This window comes from Heterocephalus glaber, unplaced genomic scaffold (assembly GCF_053883595.1).
Source record: "Heterocephalus glaber isolate CG9 unplaced genomic scaffold, H.glaber_assembly_v1.0 deba00001428, whole genome shotgun sequence".
NCBI classification, from domain to species: Eukaryota; Metazoa; Chordata; class Mammalia; order Rodentia; family Bathyergidae; genus Heterocephalus; species Heterocephalus glaber.
This window is the reverse complement of record NW_028258293.1, coordinates 18,823,754-18,849,780: the sequence shown is the minus strand read 5'-3', so window position 1 is coordinate 18,849,780 and position 26,027 is coordinate 18,823,754. Positions and strand designations below refer to the sequence as shown.

Sequence of the window (26,027 nt, the reverse complement as noted above, 5' to 3'; positions counted from 1 at the left end):
TGGGGGTGGAGAGAAGGAGAAAGAAAGAGGTTAAATGCCAGTGCTCAGAGATGGGAGGGTATATGTTGACAGTCCCCAGGCAGCTGGCAAAGAGGTCACAGTTAGAGAAGACCTTAGATTTTTTACGTCCAGTGAGTGGCCTTCATATCTATTAGCATGGTATTCGGCCCATGTGTATAACTAAAACAATATTTTTGAGAAACAAAATTTAGCCTTACTATATGTAATACACTCTGATATTTTCTATTCTATTCTTTCATTGTAAAACACTGGCCACACCCTTTTAAATTGATCTCACTACCCCAGGTTTAGAAAACGCCTCTTGAATCCATTATGTACAGACTTGCTGACTTCCTTCATAGGTATTTTGTGCCAGACACTATGTTTGGCTGAGAGACACAGAGAAAAAAGGCCTGGGCCACGCCTCCAGGGAGCTCAGGGTCTTGTGGGATGGGAGATAAGGAACACAGAATTTTCATCCCTACTAATGCTGTGGGTAGCCTGTGTTGGCACGCTTTTCCTTAAAGGGACAGACAGCAAGTGGTTTTGGCATTGAGGGTATGTTGGGGGGGTTGTCACCCAAGCCACCCCCAGATTCAGTGATTCTGAGGGAGGACCACGGACCTAGTACATAGCTGTCTGCATAGCAATGTTTATTACAGTGAAGGAACACATAGCAAACCAGCAAAGGGAAAAGGTACATGCAGAAAAGTCTGGGGAACTAGACACAAGCTTCCGAAGTCCTGTCCCAGTGAAGTCACTCAGGAAATGCTCGATTCCCCAGCAATGACTTGTGACAATGTGTGTGAAGTGCTGGTCAGAGCCTTAGCTCCCTGGGTTTCTATTGGGTCTGGCCGCATAGGAAGCCTCTGTCTGGTATGTACCAAACCGTCCAAGTGCCAGAAGGAAAGCAGGTGTTCAGTGTAAACTTTGTTCCATCATTTTAGGCATGGTGAGGCCCTCTTCTCAGCTGTGGTGGGGACCCTCCCAAAATCCAAGGACACAGATACCAGCTGTGTCTATTAATTATCATAGGTCAACTTGATTGGAAGTTGATTGAAGAAACCTCTAGGACTGTGGTGGCGAACTTGGAGCACTGGCTGTTATCATTGAAAACTCTAAAAGGTTCGCTATCACTGCCCTGGGAGACTGGTAAAGCACACTTTGGGTGTGTCTGGATGGGTCATGGAGGCATGATCATATGTACCATATATAGTCCCTGGCCTCTTTCCTCGCTGACATTGTTCTCCCATTCTGCTTCCTGATCACCACGAATCACCGTCTTTGTTCCACCATGGCCTTCCACCATAATATTTCTGCCTTGGAACCAGGTGAGTATGGACTGAATCCCCTGATACCATGAGCCAAATTAAACCTCTCCTCCTTTACGGTGTAGGTGTCAGGTATTGTGTTCCAGCACTGGAAAAGCTGACTAATGCACCAGCCAAGGCCACCCCGCAGGCAGGCCTCTGGAAGGACAGAAGTCAGGCCTGCTATGTGGATGGTTACACAGAGGGCTATGCAGTCTCTGACACCTTAACTCTTGTTGTAGCATAAACATACCCACAGATGATGCACAAATTGCTGGGTTCCAAAAACACTTTATTTACAAAAATAGGGGCTATCTCACTGGCTGTAGTCTTGCCTTGGTCTAGAGGAAATCCACATGACCCTGGATCTTCAAAGTTTTCCATAACTTCTCTCAACCCTGAGCCTAGCAAGGGCTCTGAGCAGGGTACCATAGAGTTCTGTGAGCTCTATACCTCAAATGGCTAAAGGAATTGACATGCTTCCTCCCCCTTCCCATGACTAGGCCTCCTTAGGCAAACAGATATCCCTTTTCCATGCTCAAGGTTGGAATTCAAGATGGTCCTTCTGGTTACCTTGACCTATTCGAGTGTTCTCACTGACAAAAATTGGCTGATTGATTAAAAAATGAGAAAGTGAAGTACTTTTTGTTTTAATAAAAGAGGGTGGTTGACAAGTGCTTTTTAAACATGCATGCAGGGCACTACAGTGACTGAGCAAGTGAGGAGGGCAAGGGTGTGCTTCTTCAATGGACACGATCTTTTAACTGGAGCTGGAGGGTGGGTAGGGTCACCCCTTAGTCACAAGAAGTGTTTTAGGCCAGAACATCACTCAAGGTCTCAACAGGAAACAAAGGGCACACTCTAGGAGGGTGGAACAGCACCATTCTCCAAGGTGTAGGTAGAGTATCAGGAAATTACAGGGAGAGCATAGCTCCCTGGAGATGAGAGCAGAGCTCTTGTCATTCCTAGGCCCAAAGGAATGAGAAGAGAGAGGTTCTGTAGAGAGGGGTACCTTGAGAGGAGGGTTGGGGGATACATATCCCAGCTTTACCCTCCCCAGCTACTCTGATTTGCTGGGCCCACCTACTGACCAAACCCATCTGGAGGCCAGAGAACATGGAAATCCACTGAAGCATTCCAGCAAGCCTGGCTCCTAGGATGCAAGGACAAACATAGAAAGTACATCTGGAGGGAACAAGTGGAAGACACTCAGTATAGCTTAGATCTACATGCTGAGGTCATCCTACAATCTTTCAGGTTTGGTGGATCCACAGATGTAGACATCAAAATTACTAGAGTGACTTACTTTTCCCATAAGAGATCTGGGAGACCATAATGACCAAAGTTTTGAGCAGAGGCCAAAAAAGTACAATGTCCAGCCCAAGGTGGAAATACAGGTCATAACTAAGGAAAACTTACAAACTGCTGTGGCTTACAGCTTACTGAAGTTGAAGAAGAATTTGCCACCTGGTAGAGTTTAGGAAAACCAATAGTAGCACAGTTAGGTGTTGCATCCATCCAGCCATCCATCCATCCATCCATCCAACTAACAGTCACAAGTTGGGGTTCTAGGGATACTGAGATGAGAAAGCTATGGGCCTTGTTCTAGAGGAGCCACAGCCAAGTTAGAGAACAACACATCCAGGAACACATCCATTTCCCTAATAACATTATGAAAACTACTCCTACTTTCTCCATCCACTTTGCAGCCTTGAAAATAGAAATGAAATTCACTACTTTCAAAAAGCCTTCCCTGAACTTGTAAAGGTGTGGTGTCTTACTTCAAAAGGTGCACACCTGCTTATGCCCTTAGATTGAATGCACCACCATCTCCTCAGGTCAGTGCGGCTCTTATTCACCTTGCAGGTTCTCTGAGGCCCAGGAGCACAGGCTGCAAGACAAGGACAGCCAGAGACCAATCACTTCCATCCCCTTCTCTTTCCTGTCATCAGGGCCTGGTTCTTGTCTCCAGGGCAGGCTCCACAGACACAAGTAGCGACCCAGGTAACAGCTGAAATCAGTTTTATCCACTCAGCTGCTCTGAAGTGCTTGGGGAGATGCTCGGAGAGACATGTGTGCACTTAATATCTGGCACAGCTGTCACCCAAGCTGTTTGTTGCTCTAGAGTCCAGGAAATCATAATAGGGACAGACAGTTGTTTGTTTTTTAAAAAGCAAACAACAAAATGCATCCTTACTGGTGTAACCACAAAGCCAGCAGATCACAGAGAGGTTCTGCAAAGAGGCTTCTCTCAAGTCCTCCCTTGGATATCTCAGAAACCCAGTCATGCATCTAATCAGTAAATGAACTGAACACAAAAAAGGGGAAACAGTTTATGTAAGATGCCTCACTTTTGATGCCTGCAGGTCCAGCACACACAGTGGGGCTCTGCTGTGGCCCTCAATGGTGAGGTGGGGCAGTTTTGCCCACCAGGGGATATTTGGGTTCCAGGAGACATATTTGGTTGTCATGACAGGGGAGAGGGTTGCTACTGGCATCTAGTAGGTAGAGGTTAGGGGTGCTGCTTCACATCCTACAATCCCCAGGGCAGCACCCCTCAGCCAAAAAAGTCAGTGGTGCCATGGCTGAGAACCTCTCATTTAGACCTCTAATATTGCTGAAATATCTAGTTCTTACTATGTTCCAGGCAGAAAGTGACTTATATGCTTTGTCTCATGTAATCCTAATAACTCTGTGAGCCAGGTACAGGTTGAGTATCCTCTGTCTGAAGTGCTTGGGATCAGAAGTATTTCAGATTTCAGATTTTGGAACGTTTGTGGATATATACATAATGAGTTATCTTAGAGATGGGACCAAAGTCTACACACAAAATTCAATTATGTTTCATATACACCTTAGACACGTAGCCTAAAGGTAATTTTGGGCAATATTTTCACTCTGTGTACATTTTGACTGCAGTCTCTCATGAGGCCAGGTGTGGAGTTTTCCACTTATGGCTTCATGTGGGTGCTCAAAAAGTTCTGGACTTTGGAGTATTTTGGACTTTTTGCATTAGGGATGATCAACCTATATTTCCACTATTCCCCATCTTGTACATGAAGAAACTGAGCACAGAGAAGTTAAGTAATGTGTCCAAAGTCACACAGTTAGTGACCAGCAGCTGTGGTTTCATCTGAGGCTGTTTGAGCCCAGAGCCACTGGCCTACGCCCCGAAGTCCCTCTGCCCCAGGGAGTAGGCAGGAAGGGAAGCGGGGGAGCCAGGGAGTTGGCATCTGTCCAAGCCATCCCTTCATGTTGCCATGGGGCCCACATGATGAGTACTGGAGGCTGGAGGGGCCCTAAAGGCCTGTGGTAAAGATGCCCCAAGTGCTGAGACAGCAGCATCCCTCCTGTAACAGGGCGAGGTGAGCTGTTGCACTGTCTCTGGATGTTTTACAAACCCCAGGGGCACAGAAATGACATCAGACCACTCTGTTCCTTCTCAGCTGCAAATGATTGACTCAGCTCATTCTCCATTCAGTCCTATCCGGCTCAGCAGGGCCGCAAACCAGATCAGCAGCATTTCATTCTGATGCTTGCTAGAGAAAGAAAAAAAATCACCTGCGACTGTAAGAACAAACACATCTGTATCTTGAGTCTCAGACCAGTGGCAACATTTTTCTCTCCTACCGGCCAGGCCAGAGCTGGGAGGAAGGGCTAAGCTGCACCAAGCCCATAGTGCCCTGGTCACACACTCCACCATCAAGGCCACAGAACCAAGACAAAGAAGCCCAGGAGGGAGGTTCCCCTGCTCAGCCATTCCCTCAGCCCTGGACAAGGCCCCCAGCCTGCGGGGTATGGATGGAGCTAGTGTGGCCTCGGCAGCCCTTCCATCTCAGCAGCATGCAGGGCCCTGCCTCCCTGCCTTCCACCAGACGCACCAGTCTTCACCTCCCCGACAGGAACTCTGGCACTGTGGGTGGAAGGAAACATCTTTCAGAACACTACACTGCAGGCCCTCTGCCAGGTACTTTCTATGCCCATGGTCACCTCCTGTTGGTGAGGATGAGGAAACTGAGGCACGAGGGCTGAAGTGCACAGGTCGGCGTCTCCTCTCCCCTCTCTGCCCGGGGGACCTTCCCGAGGCTAAGATCTTTGAAGTTTGGGCCACATGGCCCTCCCTGAAGCCAACAGCCCATTCCTGAAGATGCCCTATTCCTCAGCACAGCTGTCCCTCTGCCTGGCTTTAGCCTGGCCTCCACCTTCACTCCATCAAGACCTCGGTAAGGCTGGCTGAGGCACAGAGCTTGGCCCCCGACAGCCACCTGAACTCATCTCCTCAGGGCCAACCGTGACGCTGTCAGGGCCACACTACCAGCTGCCTGCACTGCACCCCTGAGGCCACTGTGGGTGGAGTCCTAGGGCTCTTCAGTCCACCCAGCTACAGCAGATCTGCTTTTGGCTTTCTTACACTTGCGTTTAGAGAACTTTTTGTTTGAACAAAAGGTTACAAAGACTTCTTCACAACGCTTCGACACTCACTGCTCTAAAACACTGGCATCCCTCCAGGAGGACCTTAAGGTGCAGTGAAGCTTCCTTAGCTTCTACCCCACCAAGCAGAGTCTGGAGATATCTGGATGAGAAGCTTTAACCTCCTGCCTGCAACCTCCACCGGGCCCACTTTCTTGTGTTTTTTGATATGGCTAATTATTCTCTTTGCTACCCAGGCCGCTGGATCTACATCAATACTTAGCCTCTATGGAAACTCTGGACCCCTCACCAAACTAAACAGCGACTGGGATGGAGGAACCATGGCCTGGGCAGAAGGAGGGGAGCAGCGCCTCCCAGACCAAGCAGGGACATGGAGTGCAATGGGGTTAAATTGCTCAATAACATAAAGCTTCTGAAGTGCAACTGAAAGACTGGTTCTCTTCCCTACAGTGTGCGCGTACACTGAAGTAGCTGTTTTTTCTCCATTAGTTGGTGTTTCCTTGGCAACACTGGTGGGCTGTGGAGTGGGTGCCCTTGGAAAATGAGATATCTTAGAGACATTTACAGACACCCTCTCCCCAAGTCTCTGGCGTGGGGCGGCAGTGATGGCATTTGGCTGAAGTTTTCCTTATTCTGGAGGGTGGGAGGAGGATGGAGGGGGAGAGCCACAGTGGAACACTTCCTAGGAAGTTCTAGAACCCCCTACAGGGAGGACACCACTGTGCTTGCCTAGTCTTACATGCGGAAGGACCGGACAAACCAGGATCCTTATGGTCATTTGTTTGAACACTCAGAAGGGATTGGATACCCCAGACAAGGAATTAAGAGCCCAGGTTGCTGTGGGGATACCAACAGTCTATGGAGTTAAAAGTCATATATGATGCAAAGTGTAAAAATGCGGGGTGAGGGTTAGCAAAGCTCACTGAAGGGAAGGCTAAATTGTGGGCTGCATCATAGGAGAGAAGGAAGATCTGAGAGCAAATGAAATGCAGGAGGCTAGAGAAATTGCAAGGGCAAGCTCTTTAATGCAATCAAGCTAAGGGTCCCCTCCTTGGCAGTACTACACCAGAATCCACTGGAGAGCACTGAAACCCATAGTCCACTGTCTTGGGTTTGGGGCTAGGCACGGAGATTTATTCCAGGGCATTTGAATGTGCAGGCAAGGTTGAAAACTAGCTGTATTAAGGAGACTTTGGGCACCCTAGGAACAAAATGTGACCTTCTGGATTATAAATCCCCATTGTGGGGAGAAGCTTGGTCTTTGTCTGCAGGGGTATTTCTTCTAAGACTCTGAGAGGGGTGACTGAAACAGTGTTTTGCAAAGTGGGGTCCTAGCATCACGAGAGCTTGTTAGAAATGCATGTGTTTTGAGCCCAACCTCAGACCTGAGGAATCAGAAATCCTCAGAGTGGGGTTCGGACACCTGTGCTTTAATGAGCCCTCCAGGGAAGTCTGATGCATGCAAACATTTGAGAACCATTTGTCTAGGAAGAAGGCGGCCTGGTGGGACACAAGGAACATGGGCTTCCAAGTCAGGGAGGCCTCCAGGGTTTCCACTTGACATCTCCACCTCTTACTTCCTAGCTGGGAAGCCATTCTGAGCCTGAGTTTCTTGACTTATAAACTGCAGTTGGTGTGAAAATTAAAACACTGATAACCCCTCATCTGGCCACAGAGATTGTGCGGCAGGGACAAGTCAGACAGGGACCACAGTGTCCATAGGAGGGGAAGAAAAGGGCCTCTGGGGAGGAGCTGTGGGCCCAGGTGCACCGCCTTCCCCTCCGTGTCTGCGGCCCCTTCCCAGCTGGACTACCCTATAGGTGAAGGCTCCAGGAAACAGCAGGCAGGGTGTCAGAAATGCCAGGGAGCCGGGGAGGAAGAAGGAAGTAGAGCCTTGCTTTATTACACTTCAATTTACAGAATGGTGACTGTGACATCCAGAATGTGTATTAGAAATGGGCTCTTTGTCCTCTTTAGCCAAGAATGAGCTGCAGGCATCTGGGCAGACAGGGTGGGCTGATTTAAGGGCTTAGTTATTGGTCATTAACCCCTCGACACACAAAGGTTCATTACTGTGCCGAGGGCCACAGCACACTGATGCTAAATCAGGAATGAGAGGACTGGCTTCCAAAATGATCTTCTGTGCACCAATCACAGCACTAGGCCCATGTGGGGAATAGAAGGCATTTATAAGGCCCTTTTGCCATTCCCAAGAAGGAGCATAAATGTGCAAGGCAAGGTTTCCAGCTCAGAATCTCCTCCGTGAACCCACTTCCCCGGTGGAGGGGGAACAGGTGAGAGCAAGTCCCTGGATCCCCCAGCTTTTGGAGGGGAGGTCTGTAGCTGGTACTCAGCCCACTGGCCAGTGATGGACCCAGTTGGATTCAGCAAACCCCCTCTACGGTACCAGGCCTGAGCCAGGCATTGAAGAAGCAGAGAGGAACAAGATACACCCATATTGAAAGAAATGCTGGCAATATGCAGAAGGATATACAGGATATTCCCATGGCCAAGCTTAAAGCAGATGACAGGGCAAGGGGCTGCTATGCCTTGGAGCCGGAGTGATGATCCCTGCAAGGGAAGTCAGCAAGTGATGAGAGGTCTGGGAACAGCCTGGAAAGATAGTAGTTTTCCAACACACTTGTCAAGGGCAGAGGGCTCCTAGAAGGGGAAACAGGGTAGACAAGACCACCAAGGCTGGAGGAGACAGTGTGGTATGGGGTGGAATAGGGTGAAGAAGAAAAGCAGTGTGGAGTAAAGAGTTTGGACAGCACAATGCTGGCCTGTGGAGCGCTGGGTCTCGGTCTGTGTCCCCTGCTTGTTAGCACATCTGAGGGATTTTAGGCTTTTGCGTCAAAAACATCCAAGGGGCATGGAAAGCAAGGTTGGCCTAGAGGTGACTTGGGCAGCGTCTGCAGGCCTGACTGGAAGAATCCAGTTGCGCGGCTGCTGAGCAGCCGGAAGGAAATTAGAGCTTTTGACCAAGGAACCATCTTTGAACTTAAGACTGAGTAGAAAAGGCTGAGCTGAGCCTGGCTTCTGCCTCCCACTGTGCAGGCAGGAAAACAGCCATGGAGCACTATCACTGGGCCTGGAACATTTAGTTTTGGTTCATAGCTGCTATTGTGTTTAAAATGTTCCCTTCCCTGTCCATGAGGCTCCATCGTGCGCCTCTCTCACTGAGCTATTATACCCCCCCATGTCATTAATATAGGATGTGGCCCATGCTTATCATCAGCCAAATGGGACGTGAGGAGGAGTAAATGTCATGTGGTGGTTCAGCTTAATAGTGTTATCTCGATTGGCTTAGGAACCACCCAGGGGATTAGCAAAACACACTTTCTGGGTGTGTCTGGGTGGGCCAACTCGAGTATTCTGTATGGTCCCTGGCCTTTCCATCTCGGGTGCTGTTTCCTAGCTCTGCTGCCATGAACTAAGCATCTTTGCTCCACCATGCCCTTCCACCATGATGTTCCTGCCTTGGAGTCAGCTGACCATGGACTGAATCTCCTGAAACCTGAGCCAAATTAAACCTCTTCTTTAAGTGGTGGGTGTAGGTATTGTGTGCCAGTGACAGGGAATCTAATATATGTATATCTCTTTCAATCAGAAGCTTTAAGAGCAATCTTGTGATCCACTGCCTCTCTTTTTATCATTGTACCTGTAGTATCCCAGACAGGTGTGGCTGTTTTGGCCCTAGAAAAAACCAGGGTGACCAAATGGAAGCTGACCTATTATGCATGAGCAAGAAATAAGCACATCTAGTTATAAGCCATTGAGATTTGAGGATCATCAGCCTAAAGATACTGGATGAAGATGGGTGCTACCAAACCCTAAAATAAGGGGCGGGAACTTTGGTGCCAGATGGCTTGGGTGAGGAAACCATCACTGGAGGCTGGAAAGACTGTGACCTCTAGGCAGCAGTGCAACGTTTGGCAAATCTGCTGCCTGAAGTATCTTGGTAGACTGATAACATGGCAAATGAATGTGTGTGCAGACAAAGAGCCAGGCTTTGTTACTATCAGCTGTTTTTGACAAGGTACTGCAAAAGAGAGATAAGGTCAGAGAAGAAATGAACATGCTGTATGGCTGAGAAATGTTTGTTATTGTCAGCCACTGAAATTTTGGGGTCATAAGCTATAGGAGCATAACGAAGCTGGAACCGACTGACAACCATTTTGCTACGCTCCATAGCCAAATCATCACACAAAAATAGAATTACAAAATGCTATGTGTGCTTTTAGGTAAGGCACAGGGACTCTGAAAATATTTACCAAGGGGGCTTGATCTAATGTGGGGAGGGGAGAAAGGGTTGATTCAAGGAAGACTGACTCTGGATCCAAACTGTTTAGACTCAGGTCCCTGCTTCCACCATTCATTTGCTAAGTGGCTACACGCAATTTACTCAGCCATCAACCTAGCAGTCAACTGTTCAGTAAAAACAGGCCCTAACAGGGGTGCTCACCATTAGGGGTTTGGCATAAGTATATGGAATGATTAGTGCTGGGTTTTAGCTGAGAGTAACACTGCATAGCATTACTGTTAGATCCCAAGTTCCTTGAGGGCAGGGGCCACACTTGTTTTGCTTATCATTTTATTTGTAGTATTTTACACCCTTCTAGGCATATAACATACTTAATGCATATTTGTTGATTGAACTAATATACGAATAAATTATTCCAAGAACAGTAGAACTTCAGCTCTGAAATTCATTCAGGCTTGTTGCCTGGTCCCTGGTACCCTTACTCCAAAATTCCTATAATTTTCCCTCTGCTCCCTTTTGGACCAGTAATGCTGGGCACCACTCTTCATATGGCCCTGGGGATAAATGGTTTGCAAAGAAGAGGGCCTGTTCCTGAACAAGATTTTTACGCTTTGGCCCCAGGACACAGTCTGTTCAGGCCTGACCCTTCCCTGGTCCGCATGGAAAATGGGGAGGCTCTGTCTCTTGCTCATACACAACAGTTATCTTGCGCTATGCAAAGAAGGACTTTGGATGCTCCCAGTGAGAGAGGTTGCATGTATGGGTTAACAGATATTTTAACATATCAGTGTGGGCTCTGGACTCCGCAACAGTCTCAGCAGTCAGGAAGATATAGGAAAGAGGCTGGTAATAAAATCTGGAAGTTTAGATCCAGCAGGGAGAAGTTAGCTTAGAAATGGAGTTCATGTGGATAAAAGAATGGTACGGGTTCTAATCAGCAGATGCAAATCTCTTATTTGACCCGTTCTAGCACCATCTCCATCCCCATATCCCTTGTCCGGGAGGAAAATGTAACCTGCTTCCTGGGACAAAAAGCAAAGACCCAGCTCATGTCTTCACTATCTCAGGTAGTAATGCCAGATGGACTGTGCCAAGACACAGAAGGTATTAGAAACCTGAGGCCATTCTTTTTGGGGATCCCTTTTCTTATTGAAGCACATGATAAGTGCCCAATAGATATTTTTCAATGAGTGAGTGAACAGCTGAATGAAATAATACAAAGTGAACGGAATGGACACTGTGATATGCTAAAAACGCCCACAGATTTTTCCCATCCTTGCAAACAAACCACTTTACAATGCAGCTGAGTAGTTCTCCCTTCCAAGGGTGAATGAAATCTGCTCTCACCCCTGAGTCTGGGCTTGGCTGTGTTACTTGCTTCAGCCAGTGCAACTTCCATAGCGAATGTGACGTCAGCAGAGACTGGGCAAGCACTCATGCATTTCAGTGTGTCCTCCCTCGCTGCCCTTTTCCACTATGTGAAAAAGCCTGGTCCCACCTGTTGGGCAATGACACACACATGGCCCAGAGGCCCCCTCCCTCCAGGTGACAGCCAGCCAGGCTCCAGAAGCAGGTCCAGCAGGTGACCGGCACTGACCACAGATGCCTGAGCGAGCCCAGCTGAAACTAGGAGGCTCCAACCTAGTCCAGCCCAAGCTGCTCACCTCAGGATCTCAAGCTCAATAAATGGAGGCCCTGTTGCCCACTCAGTGCAGGGGTTTGTTAATAGGGAAAGTGCACCGAGAGAGGCACCTTGTGTTTCAGGTGGGTTTGGAAAGCATATGGTGCAGAGCGCAGGTGTGCAGGAAATCTTTGCTGTTCCTTTTTGTCCCCTCTTGGTGAAGAAAATAAAATAATAGTGATGATAGTATTTCCCATTAAATGAGTTCTTTCTAGATGTCAAAGTTGCTAAATGCTTTCCACATACACTTGTTTTAATCTTCACCTTAACTCTGGATAACAGCGGGTATTTTCTCCAATTTTAGGTGAGAAAAAAGAAATTTGGGTAAATGAATGGATAGAAGGGTCAGGGCCGGGTCTGAACTCAGGTCAGTTGGCTCCAAAGCCCATCTTTCAACCACAGCACTCCCTGCCTTCTCCTCGGAGAGAAGGAAGGGAAGGTTCTGGCTGTCCTTGCCCCTTGGTGGGCCCAGTTCTGCTCAATGTTCCTCTCCTGCTTCTCCTGGCACCTGCTGCTGTTTTTCAGGAGGAGGCTTCCCAGACATCCCAAGTCCCCATAACCTGGCCCCCTTTTCTCCTCCACAGCCGGGACCCTGACCCTTCCCAGGCAGAGTGGAGGCTCCACACCTCTGCTGATCCCGGGCTGAATACAGCATGAAATCCGGGAATGATGGGATGGGACGAGGACAGTTTTGTTGTCACCAGCACAGAGACAGCATTGGAAGTGCGTGGCTTTTCCTGAGAACAAATGCTGGGGACAAGGGTCACTGCAATGGCTGCAGTAAAAGGAGATGTTGACGCCCCAGGGGATTCTGCTATTTCCTCTTACCGTTCTCTGGTGGGGCCTCTTTGTGGGTTGTCCTTAGCTACAGGGCTTTTCTAGGAGGAGACTGCAGTGGAAGCTGCCACACCACTGAGACACCCTGGCAGAGAATCTCAGTGGTTCCATCTCCATACGTCACTCTGCTCACCATTTCCTGGTCTGTCAGGAAGACTCTGACTTTGCAAGTGATGGTGGAAGCCACATTGCACAGATGTTCTGGACGGTGTCAGCCTCAAATATCATACATTTGTGATAAACTGCCTATTTCAGGACTGTATCTTACTTTCAATAAAGGCAATTCACTAAGAGGGTCATTACGTGAGATTGAATTTTGTCTTTATGGGGCTTTCTCATCCCCCTCCATCCCCAATATGCCCTGTGCTTTTTCTCTAGTTCATCTTCTTTCCTAATTCCTAAGCCTTTGTTTGCATCTTCTGGAATTCTCATCAAACTAGCAGTCTCTCTCTAGGATGGCCCTTTCCAACAAAAGGCATTTTGTGTCCCCTAAATGTGGCTTTTCCTGCAGGATGCTGCCACTCACGCATGGTTCTGAACATACTGATTCCCATCAGGGACACAGGGTAAAGTTGACACTGCCCTCCCCTCATCCGTATCTCAGCCCCTCTGTCCTCCTATAAAAACACCACTTCTTCAGGGATCAGAAGACAGGCACTCCCCACCCTGCCCTGTCTACTTTCTTCTTCTCACTCCCATTTTCCCAGGCAATCTGCCACATCCATCAAGAGCTTTGGTGTGGGTTGCAGCTTCCTCTCCACCCTACTGGGCAGCCCTCATGGTGTGAGGCAATGACCCATCCTGCACCACACACTGTGGCTTAAATTATGGGGTGAGCACTGTGCTCCACGTTTGGTACCACACCCAGGCCCGAGCCCTTCATACCCCTACTGTTCTACCTCTGAAATCCTCTCCTTCACCATCCCTCCTTTACCTAAGCACCTATTCATCTTGATACCTACTCTCTTACTTCCCATACACTTGTTCAGTAGCCCATGGAGGCCTTCAGGATAACAACCTTTTTTTTTCTTTTTCCTTTCCTACCATATTTTCTCTTTCCTGGCCTCTCCATGTCCCTGAGAAGTCTGCACTCAATTTCCCTCAATCACCCCTTTGCTAGCCTCTTTGAGTCTTTGATTTCGTAGTCTTTTGCTCTCTACATGCTGTCACCCTCCTCTGCAGCCTGGCCTCCATCACCACTGTTTCCTGGGTGCTCATGCTTCCAAAGAGTGTTGATGGAATGGTGCCTATTACATCACAACTCATGATCTTCAACGTCAACCAGGCCCGACCACACTACTTAGCATCCTTCTCTGGACACTTAGTAGGCATGTGAGCATTGCTCAGCAGGGTATCTAAATCTTCTCTACCATCCCAAGTAACCATGTCATGTGCAAGACCACTTCCAAACTTGTTTGGAACCTCTCTCTATCCTGCCCCAGAGCCTCTACAGCAAAAAGCTCCCTTCTTATAGTTGAGGACCAAACTCCACCTGTTCTTGGGTTCCACATCCTCCTGTCCTCACCCAGGCTCCACACCCAAAGGTGTGGCTTCATTAATCACTCCCTTTCTACCCTCATATCTGATCTCTTTCCCTACTGGCTTCCTCCCTTTAGACTCCAACCCTGCTCCCTTACTGCTTTTCTTGGAAAGTAAGTCAGAATGCACACCTTTCCCAACCCTGTGTCACTACTGGTGGGCAGCTCCGTTCTCTCCATCCCCGCATGGCAGACTGGGAGGCAGAGGAGTCCACGCTTGCTGGCTCTGCCTCCTCACTCACTTCCTTAGACAGAGGATCTCTTGCTACTGTGTCCTCCCACATGCTCCACAGCCACAGTATGCATCCTGTGGAGGACAATTCTTTGGTGTTGGCTGCCCTCAGGTTCCAAGCACAAGTGCCAGCGTGACCCTTGCCACCTAGAAACCCCTAGAGGGCATAAGAAGGCAAACAGTGGCTCATTCTGTTTTGTGATCATCACTTAAACAGCTTCAGTTTCTCATTAATGGATTCCGTTATTTAACCCATATTTGCTATTCCCCTCTAATGCGCCAGGCAAATATGACTAGATGACTTCTGAGAGCCCAGTACAGTCCAAAGATGCCAAAGATACTGCAGAGATGTAAATCTTTTTTGTAGCCCAGTTCTACAAGAATTAAGATAAGCAAGTCCTTTTTCCTGCAGAAAAAAAAAAATGCTACAAAATTTTCCTTTTAAGAGTGTCCTTCACCCAAGCCAACCTCCACTCCCACACATGTTACTGCATTTAATACTACAGTTTTGAGCAAGAAAAAAATAAAGCTATTCTGGTGATTGATTTAGAGGGCCCAGCTCTGCTTAAATTCCCAGTACATTAACACAGTGCTAACCTCAAGGGCTCCATTACAGATCTACCCTCTCAGGGTTAAAGCAATGAACAGATTTTAGAAAAAGCATCTGAGATAAAGGCAAAGTGGTGACAATAGAGTTAGCTGGGAAAATCAAATAGATGAATCCAGTTATGCCCATGATATATTCTGAACACATCTCCTTAGGACTTTTCTTGAAACAGATTAAGTGTATCCTTATGCTGCACTGATATAAACACCATTCAGACGTCCACACTCAAGGCCACCAGTCATTCTTAAGTCCCCGAGCTCTTCATTTATGCTCCTTTGTGAGATTCTCAGCCAAAGGGACCTCTGTAAATGCACGGAGAGGTTTTGGTCACCTATTGACATTGTTGGTGGTCAGGGCCCAGGGATGGTAAAGGTCTTGCTTTGAGTAGGACAGGCCACACAATGAAGAACTGCTCCACCTAAACGGTCAGGACGCCCCACTGAGAAACACCAAAGGGGCTGCAAATGCAGCAGCCACTTGCAGAGGGTCAACCCCTGGTGTGAGGGCATCCAAGCAGCTGTGCGGGGCCCAGGGCCCTCAGGAGGATATTGTATTTATGCTACTCAGGAGATGGAATGCTTGCACTGTCTACTCTGTCACCCGCCCCCTGTTCTTGTCCTGGACTCTCTGGGCGCAGGCCTGCAAGACCACCATGAGTGGGGAGTGAGTCACAACAGCTTCGGGGGAGCATTAGTCAGCGCAGCCCTACTGAGAGCAGAACCTTGGGGTCTGAGGAGGTTATCTGTCTCTCGCCTGAGGGTTGGGTCAAATGCAAGTGCAGGCCAGCTTCGTGTAGCAGCAAGACCTGGTGGCAGAAGAGAAATTGATGGAAAGAGGTGTCCCCCAAGTCCTGTCCATAGCAACTAGCCAACTATTACCAAAGAGGACCAGGATCTGACTTCTAGCCCAACGTGGGAGGGCACACTTGTCAGTCATCCATTCCGGTTCTTCTTGAAAAAACACTGGGTCTGAAAGAAGAGGTGCAGATCCTGTCGGCTCCTATCTTGATTAATACTAATTCTAATACTAACATAAGAGCAATTGCCATATCGATTGAGGGCTTAATACTAACACCACCAACAACAATTGCTACATATTGACTGAGGGCTTAGTGTGTGCCAGGCCTGGTGCATCCTAGTTAGTTCTCCATTGAATCTTCCCCAGGCATCTATGAAACAGATCATTTTAACCTCTTTGACAGCTCTCAGTCAAGGTCAGAGAGTGGCCAAGCCAGTGTACTTGGGCAGGCTGCTAGGACTGTGTTGACTGAGTGGTGTTTCCCATCTGCTCCAGCCGAGTTTCCCTTTTGATCCTAAGAAGAGTATCTGGGTAGCTGACTGCGTCAGTGACTCCCTCCCTGTTCCTCTCACTGCAGCCTTTATTTATCCAGCAGGTGTGCACCCCACACCTCCTGCATGCCTTCCAGCATCACACCACTCTGCCCAGAGAGCCTCACGATGCCAGGGCCACATACTTTTGTGAAGTATGGAAGTGGTACTGAGCCACGGCTCTCAGCCTGGGCTCTGCAATAAGCAACCTGGACACCATGTAAAGTTCTAGCATCACTTGGTCATCGTGTGACCTGGAGCAAGTCATGTAATTGCTGTACACCCTGGGGTTCCCCCTTGTAAAAATGGGGTAAAAATAGAAGTACCTGCTTCAAAAGGGCGTCAGGGGTATTAGCTGTGCTTAGACACAAAAAGCATTTAGAAAGACACCTGGAATCAGTAAGCAATAAATGTAAGCTGTTATTGTTATGACTGTCTTTAAAAATTGTAAATGCTTGTTGAGAGATGGCTCCAGCTTGGGAACAGACCATTAATGAGCCCGGTTCTGTGCCAGACTGGGTGCTAGGCACACACAGGTTTGATGCTTCATCCAACTCTTGGCATCAGTCCCCACATTACTGATCAGGAAGCTGAGACTCAGAGAGGTTCAGTGACTTGCCTGCAAGCACAGAGGCAAGTCAGGATCTAAATCTAGCTCCTAGTCACTGGGTTCTTAACCTGTCCCCATGGTCAGAGAGGCCATGGAAGCAAAGCTTTCTAAAGAACAGTGCAGAGGGCAGATGACCCAGCCTCTCCTTGTGCAGTGAGCCTCATCCTTGGCCACTGTGGTGCTGCTAATGACTGCTTTTTCCAAGCCCGTAGGAGTTTAATAAAAGTCATGCAAAACTCACTGTTTATGACCCTAATTGCAGAGTTTGCACATGATGTGAAGAACATATAGTGTGGAATGAATAACAAACCAAGTGGCGCCTTTTTTTTTTAGCACCAAAGCTGTGGGAGCAGCTCAGAGTTCAGCATCACTCAGTGCAGACAGAAGGTTAATGCTGTGGCACCCACAACTGGTGCCTAACATGGCCATCTCTCCCCACTGTCACTTGCACCCCCATGCTGAGCTGATGAGTCCCAGCCAGGGTTCTGCCTCCATGTGCAGATACCAAAAGAGAAATGGAAATGAGGTGCTTTCGGAAGGCAGTGTGGAAACTGGCTGGCTGCTCACCTGATGCAGTGGCCAGGACCAGCCCCTGGTGGGCTGGGAGCAGGGGATAATCCATTGCTGGCTGCAGGAGGGAGTCACCTGGGCTGTTTGGTGCTCAGCCTTCCTGTCTCCAGCCCTGACCTTGAGGCTCCCCTTGGGTGTGATGTAGCACCTACTGTCACATTCTGGGACACACAGCATGCATCCTCCATCTGCTAGGAGTGAAGCCTTGGGCACATCTCTATATCGTTGAGCCATATCAGCTGGCAAGGTGGTTTTAAGATTTAATGAACTGACATATAGAAAGCATCTAGCTGAGACCAACACATAATAATTTTATATGTCTGTGTACATATATGTAAATATATACATATACCTATGCACACACACACATATATATATATTATATTATTATATACAGTGGTGCCTGGGTTTAAGAATTTAGTTTGCTTTATGATTTTTGGGGAAGATGGCTGTGTTTGTGTTTGTGTGGGGAAGATGGCTGTGGTTGTGCTTGTCATCTGGTGTGGGGTTTGTCAATGGAAGCAGAATTTTGCTGAATGCTTTTGTTTGTGAACCAAATTATTTGCAAACAGAAGAGATCATGAACTGAGGTGTTACTGTACTGTATCAGTAAATAAAAATAGGCCAGGCATGTTAGTGCACATCTGGAATCTCAGCACTCTGTCCCAGCTGAGACAGAAAGATCACAAGCTTGAGCCCAGCTTGGGCAACTTAGCAACTTATGTAGTGAAACCCTGTCTCAAAAAAAAAAAAAAAATTGAAGAACTGGGGACATTTCAATACAAAAGTTCAATTCCCAGTACACACACACACACACACACACACACACACACACACACACACACACAAGCTCACAGTTAACTAGCATTGAACTAAGCTTTGTTTTAACTTATAGACATTTGAGTAAAGACAAATTAAGAATTCTGTCCCAGATCACAGAGCCAATAGGTGGCAGGGGCAGGATTCACAGTCGAGTGGCCTCCCTAGGGGTCCAGCAAGGTTAGTTCACTTCCTTAAGGAAGGGGGGTTTGCAGGCTGCACTAATCAGGCACCCCGTTCACACGGTGCTCACAGAGGAGCAGAGAGAACAAGTTGCTGGGCCCAGGACACAGGCAAGACCGATTAGGCACCAGGTCTCCAGCGACCCCTCAAAGGGCTGCAGGGACGAAGTGGGGCAGGGTGACTACAGGGGTCAGCAATGTCTTTCCTGGCCTCCAAGGTCATCTGCTTTTCCTCTGGAGAGGTTGCTCCGGAGGGTGACATTGTAACACCCACCATCAAGCTGGCAGCACCAGCCGGGTGCTGTGGCACACAGGCCATCGGAGCTCTCACAATAGATCAGTGATGTGCACATTTCAGTCCCAGGTGCACAGATTAGAACACAATGGGTTTAAAAACATCAAGTCACTGGGTCCAGTCACACCCGGGGTGTGGGCAGAACCAGGACTGGATCCCAGCTCTGGGTGACCCTGAGCTCTGGCTCCCTCCCTTCACTCCTTCAGTCTCTCCTCTTCAGTCCTGGCCCTGGGTCCTGGAGCAAAGCCCCACCTCAAATAACCACCCACACCAAGAAAGTGAAAGCGAAAGTGAGGCAGGGAGGTGCAGAGGGGGCACCAAGAGGGTTCCAGAGGGCGGGAGGCCTGGGGTCATGGTGAGGCCAGCCCGTGTTGCCCCAGAGGGTCCAATCTCTTTGCATGCTGCATGAAGGATGGCCAGGAAACTGTGTGAGGCAACAGCTCAGAAGACAGTAAGTAAAGAGATCCAAACAACCCGATCTGGATTAATTATCAGACAGTGCAGGGCGGAGGTGACAGCCAGAGCTTGAGGACTGAGCACTCCCTGGAAAAGCACCATCAGCATTTGCACTGCCAGCGTCAGCCGGCACCAGGGCCATCCGATGACAGCCAAGGAGCCATGGAGGGCACGTTCTAGTGACAGGAAACAAACACAGGGAAGGTTTTCAAGCCACACAGCTACTCAGAGCCTGACATTCGATTTATTTATAGATAAAAATTGGAGAGAAGGCCAGGCATCTGCCAAAGGTCGCAGAGGAGTGGAAAGCCATTTAAATTCCTGGCCCACGAAGGAAAACTTTTGCAATCATCTCTGAGATGTGAGGTGAAAGTTTTGGGGGTGCAAGGACAATCCACAAGGGGCCTTTCATGTCCCTGTGACTGCAGGGCCACTGCCATGCACGGGAGGGTGATGGGGTCCTTGTGGCCCATGAGCAAATGGTGGCTTTTAGAGGACAGTGGTCAGCAGACGGAGATCAGCAAACTTTTCCACACCACTTGCCCCCGTCTCTCTCTGTATATTCCCAAGTGAGGACTTTAAACAAGGCAGAAGACCAGCACTCTGGGAGGCTGAGGCAGGAGGATTGTGAGTTTCAGTCTTGCTTGGGCAACTTAGTGAGACCCTATCTTAAAATAAAAAAAAAAAAATTTGAAGGGGCTGAGGATGTGGCCTCAGTGAAAAGGCCCTGGATTCAACCCCTAGTACACACACTACCTGATCTGACATGGAATTCATCTCCAGGTTTTTTGCCTGAATTCTAATCTTTATACCTTGAGTCAAAGCTCATTGTGAAGCATAACTGTGGCAGCTTCCACATTTCAAAAACCTGAGAAGGAGTTAAAGTTCCTTTCATCTTTCTTCTTCCACTGCCAAGAATTTGCTTTCCCAGAGGAAATGCACTTTTTTCCCCCCCTGTGTCTTTTACAGTCTAGAAAACTTCAGCAGAAGTGAATGGAAGAAGTCCCCAGACCCTGCCTGGTCCCCTCTCTCTCCTTGTGAGCTAATGAGAAGGTGGCTCCGGCTGTAGGTGGCAAAGTCTCTCACATAGGCTGTAATTATCTCCCTGCCCACCCCCTTCTCCAGACGAGATTCCTTCCGCACAGGGGCCTGGGCAAAATGGTCTCTCTCTCTTGCAATTGTTGGTAGAAAAGAAGATTGTTTGTTGAATGAGCAAATGAATAAATGAGTGAGTGAATGAGTGATTGATTGGATAAAGAGTCTGTGGGGAGACCCCATTATTGTACTTTTCCCATCAGAAGACATTTTCCAGACTGTTACACTAATTAGGGCTAATATTTTCAGTTATTTTGAGGATGGCTTGAAATTTGCTGCTAATTTAAATAAAATGGTCACATTTACTCATTTACCAATTAACATGCTTCCCAGCAGCTTCACCTCACTAATTTGATTAGTTGGACTATGCTTTCTCCTACCCAGGGTCTTGTCTGAGACCTGGAAACATCACCACTCTCTCAAGGGGCTTAAACACAGATGTGAAGCCAGTTTCTCTTTCTAACCCTAGCTGTCTTTGGGGCCCTCATGTCTTTGGACCACATGTCTTTGCTCTACAAAATCATTCCTATCTCTAGGTGAAGTTTGTTCTTCAAGGGAAATGAAATGTCCCCAAATTGTGAGAGGCAATCTCTGCCATGCGTTTGACAAATGAGAGAATGAAACACTGGCGGTTGAGACACTAACACCCCTCCTCATGCTACCCGTCAGCAATCGTGATGTGACCTCAATTCATGCTTGAGATACCATTTTCCTATTTTTTTATTTGTCAGAGGCAAAACTGACTTAGAAGCTACCAGAGTTCTTGTGACAGAGAAAAGTTGTGGGCACCCACAAGGCCATGCCTTCACAGTCCTGTGCAGCAGGCCAGCCATGTGACTAGCCTGGCCCATGAGATGGGAGAGGAAGTGAGATGAGGAGCTTTCCAGCCAAAGCCAGATTTCCAGTCCCATTCTCCCCCTTGGGCGTGTTGTGGGTTCACTTGTGCATCCCCAAAATGCTGATGATGAAACCCCAATTTCCAGTACTCAGAATGGGGCCTTGTTTGGAAATAAGGTCACTGTAGATATAATTAGTTAAGTCTGGATTGGGTCCTACTGGACAAGGGCCCCTAATCCAAAATGACAAATATCCTCTTAAAAACAGAAAGTGTAGACACAAGGTGAGGACCCATGTGGAGAATGTCATGGGAAGATGGGCTATGCTGAAACAAGCCAAGGAACCAGCAGCACCCAGGAGAAAGGCTCCGGACCAGATTCCTCCCTCCCACCTTCAGAGGGAATGTGGGCTGCTGGAAGCTTGGTCTTAGACTTCTCAACCTCCAAAACTGTGGAACAATAAACTCCTGCTGTACAAGCCGCTTGCTTTTGGTACTTTGCTATGGCAGCCATAGGAACCCATGCTGGGGAAAGACCACATGGTCAGACTGGGAATCCACAAAGGAGTCACTGATAGCCTGAGAGCCACTGGGCTTTCAACAAACTTTGTGAAAAGAGTAAGAAAGTATCTAAAACCTGGAAATAAAACAAAAAGGCAGGTGGGGAGACGTGGCCCATCCTTGCAATATCCTACCAGGGCATTAACAGGCTCTCCAAGAGCATGTTGTTTACTAAGGAATTGTATTCATGTTTGACTTTGCTGTTTACCTTTTGATTAGCACCCAGACACCATGAAGTTAGCTAACTCCTAGATTTCTGCCTCAGTAGAAAAGATCACTCTAATAGCTGTAATTTCATTTCCATGTAGAACATTAACCACTTTGCATCTAATCCGTCCATTTTACTTTAATATTTTCTTTGGGAAAATGCCTGCAGAGTCTCCCCTTTTCAGATGCACTCAGTGCTTACTTAGCCATCTCACAAGGTCAGCAGGATGAGCTGGGCCAGCCTTCTTCCTTCTTCACTATACTTGGTCATGGCTGGCCAGAATCAAGGCATGAAGCTCAAATGAAACTGTACCAGACAACTGTCCTTGGGAGAGGAACAAATTCACCCTTTAGCTGTGGTGAGGATACAAGGAGTAAAAATGGAGAAGAAGCCAGTCATGGTGGTGCACATCTGTAATCCCAGTACTGCAGGAGGCTGAGACAAGAGGATCACAAGTTTAAGCTAGTCTTGGCAGTTTAGCAAGACCTTGTCACCAAAGCCAAGCCAAGCAAACCAGATCCAAACCCAACCCAACCAAACAAAACAACAGGTTGGGATGTGGCTCAGTATGAAGGCCCTGGGTTCCATCCCTAGCCCTGAAAAAAAAAGGTAGAGAAGAGCCTGTCTCCAGCAGTAGAGTATAAACTCCATGAGGATAGTGGCTTATTTTCTGGTTTATCACTGTCTTCCAGAGCCAAAAACAGTATCTGGCACATGGTAGACTCTTACCAATCTCACACACACACACACACACACACACACACACACACACACACACACACACACACGGTAATGAATTATAAAGTCAGACTTCCAGGATGGGAACAGCCTTAGGAACTCTTTTAAACTTATGTGCCTACAGGACACAGAAACTCTTCATAGTGTCCCTGGAGCCCACCACACATTGTTGCTTCAGTATAAATAATGGTATAGTATCTGTCACATCTGATGACTGGTAGAGTCTCCTTATTCTCAGTCAAAAATGTAACTTTATAATTTGGAAGGAACTTTCATGATCCTCTTAAATCCATTCTTTTCCAGGCTAATCAGCTCTAATTCTTTTAGCTCAAGGACACAGTTCAAAGTCCTCTTACCAACCTTGTAATAATAATGGCCTATACTTAGTAAGCAATGACTGACTATATGTCAGCCTCCATTGCCTAAATGTTTAATGCGTATCCATTTATTTAAACCTTACAACAACCCTACAAGGGAGGAAATACTATAATCTCTATTTCACAGAGGCACAAGGAAGTTATGACACCATCCAAGGAACCCAGTAGAACATGGGATGGTTGAGACATAGAAGCCAGCTGATTCTTTATTGCTATATGTGTTGGCGAAGTGTAGCGAACAGGGGAAGGGGATGTTACCAGAACCTCTGCAGTGAGTCCTGGTCTCCTGCGAGCCATGGCAGCACACGGAGAATTACAGGAAAGGTAGACAAATGAGACTGAGAAGAAGCTGAGCTTTGGGTCTGATCAGTGCTGCTCTGGGCAGCAAAGACAAAGACCCCTAGCTTGCAGCACCTTTTATTTAGTACATCCAAAGAAACAAATGTAACAAATGAATAATGTAGATTTCAGTATCATATTGGGGTGAACAAGGTGTAACAAAAGACTGGGTGGGGGCGGCGGAAATCTAAGAACAATGAGGAACTATGCAGATGAAGATTTAGTTCCTCCCAGGAACTACACAGATGAAGATTTGGTTCCTCCCAGGGCGTCTCCCACAGGTGTGGTCTTGTCCTGGAGGATTACAGCATCATGGGATCATTGAGATCTCCCTTGTGACCTGAGGCCCAAATGGAAGTATGTCTTGGAGTGTTATTGCTGGCCTGTAGGCAGGAGAACTAGGCCTACTCAAATGATTTTTCCCTAGAATTATGTAGCATTGCTCCCAACATATCTCCCTTTCTTTTTGTTTTATGTGAAAGTGTTTAGGAAAAGTGAGCACACCCAACAATACCTTGACCCTATATATTGTGAGGATCTATAGTGTGTTTGACTGGCTTAGCTGTCTATAAGCATAATTTCTATTAATTGGGGCTGTAAAAGGATTAAAAAATCTAACAATTTGTTTTTAAACATTGGGTTTAAAAACTTAAAACTTTTGCTGAACTCAAGTAGCTATTGTCTTATATAGTTATACGTTTCTACTGGGTGTTTAAGACCAAGTTACGGTGAGACCTATATTAAATAAAGTCAATCTCTTGCTATCTAACAAGGTCAAATAAGTCTCCGCAGGCACTGTCTTGGAACCATGCATAGAGCCTCTTAGCTCCTCTGTCAGTGTCAGCCATCAGGATATGTCACGGCCTTGCTTGACCATGTTGCTTCCTGCGAAAGCATGGGAGATTTTTTTCCTCCAGGTGACATTCCTTTGGCACACTTTTTGTTGGATCTTTACTGTTTTGGTGTTCAGCAATCAACAGCGAAGTTTTTGTCACTGTGACCAAATACTTGACATATACATCTCAAAGGAGGAAAGGTTGCTTTTAGCTCACAGTTAGGGGTCCATGGCCTTCTGGCTCCAAAACAGAAATGGCATGGGGGAAGATGGCAGAGGAAAGCTGCCAACCACATACCAGCCAGGAAGACAAGCAGAAAGGAAAAAGCCAGAGAGATAGGAACAGAATATATTCTTCCAGGTCACACTGCAGTGGCCCACTTCCTCCAACCAGGCCCCACCTCCTAACAGCACCTTCAACCATGGAGTCATCAATGAAACAATCCACTGATGAGTACAGCACCCCATGATCCAATAACCTTCCCCAAACCCCACCTCTGAACACATAAGCCTTTTGGGGGACTTTTTTGATTCAAACCATAACATCATACGTTGTCTTATTATTTGCTTTTTGATATTTCTAGGCATCCTACCCAGTGTGATGCTCAGCAAGGAACATATGATAGGGGCCAGAAAGACTGTCACCTAGGGTTGTTGTGTATTCCCCAGATGACAATGTGAGGTGCTATATCCCTCTCCTGGAGCCATGCAGTGCACAACCTGCACAATGACATGTTAAGTCACATCTGTGCATATGTGACCTTCCCTGGACTGTCCTTGACCTGTGAAAGATTTTGCTGAGAACGGCCAGTAGGAGTGGGGAACACTCTTGGAAATGCACGTTTAACATTTGATTTAGACCAAACCTGGGAGACTCCGAGTACCCGTGGGACCTGCATCTATCCAGTCTCCTCCTGAGATGTGCGCTGACTTCACCCTCAGGCAATACATCCCGAGTCCCTCCTTTTCTCATCCTCTCCATGACTCTCTGAAGTTCTTGAGGGACGAAGGTGCCTTTGGGAAGCCTTACCAGCCAGAAGTCCTGCTCCTCAGCCATCACTCAATCTCTGCCCTCCATCTCCAAGAAAACCCAGTCCTCTCTGGCTCTCCTAGGTCCCTGGGCAGCCCAGCCTCAACTGACTCCTGCCACGGCCAAGTCCCCAAACCTTCCTGCTCTGGGAAAAGTGTGTGACCTGAGCTTGGTACTGATAGCTGTGCATCTCAGCCTGGCCCCGTTGGGAGAAAGCAACTGAGTGGCTCCAGTGTTTCCTGTATAGTGCAGCCACGTGGTGTTCTGTAGCTTCAAGGGGTGGGGAAGGGACCCAAACCTGAGATTCGCTGCACCTCCACATCAAGAAGCTGACTTACAAAGGCAGCTCCTGACATTCCTGGCAAGCACAGTACAAACTCACAGCTTCCTAGGTCAGCTGGATTTGAAAACAAAGGAACTGGAGATAAGTAGATGGCCAGAGCTCACAGAGCTGGGCCTAGAGATGGCCCTGTCCAGTTTCATCATACAGACAGGAAGACAGGCCCCTATGAAACTAAGCAATGGTGGAAGAGATTGGAACTGGTCTTGATCTGCATGGTGACACAGGAATTCACTGAACTGTCCACTTAAGATGTGCACACTTTTGTGCAAACTGTTCCCCACAAAAGGAGTAAAACACAATAAAGAGAAGGTACAGGGGGCATTGCAAAAGTGTTTTAAGATCAAGCCCAGGACTCGAGCTCCTTGATGTCCACTTCACTGCTCTATCCCTGGCTCCATGGTGTTGTTGCTGCGATGGTAACTCACGATGGTCCAGTGTAAACCCAGGTTCAGTGTAAATCCAGGTTCTGGCCAGGGAAGGCATGCATGATAGATGACATGTGAAAT

At 47.7% G+C, this 26,027-nt stretch overlaps 1 protein-coding gene across 3 annotated transcripts in view; it reads right to left on the bottom strand.

Annotated features, from left to right (window-relative positions):
* The window catches only part of Galnt18 (polypeptide N-acetylgalactosaminyltransferase 18), a 343,509-nt gene that overhangs the window by 13,741 nt on the left and 303,741 nt on the right, over positions 1–26,027 (bottom strand). The window contains exon 10 of one of the 3 annotated variants that reach the window (XM_021263800.2): positions 6–26,027. The exons of the other annotated variants lie outside the window; for them this stretch is intronic. Coding sequence (XP_021119459.1) covers positions 25,896–26,027 — 132 coding nt within the window. The 3' untranslated portion in view covers positions 6–25,895. Of the gene's footprint in view, positions 1–5 lie in introns of those variants that run through there. 3 annotated transcript variants of the gene reach the window in all.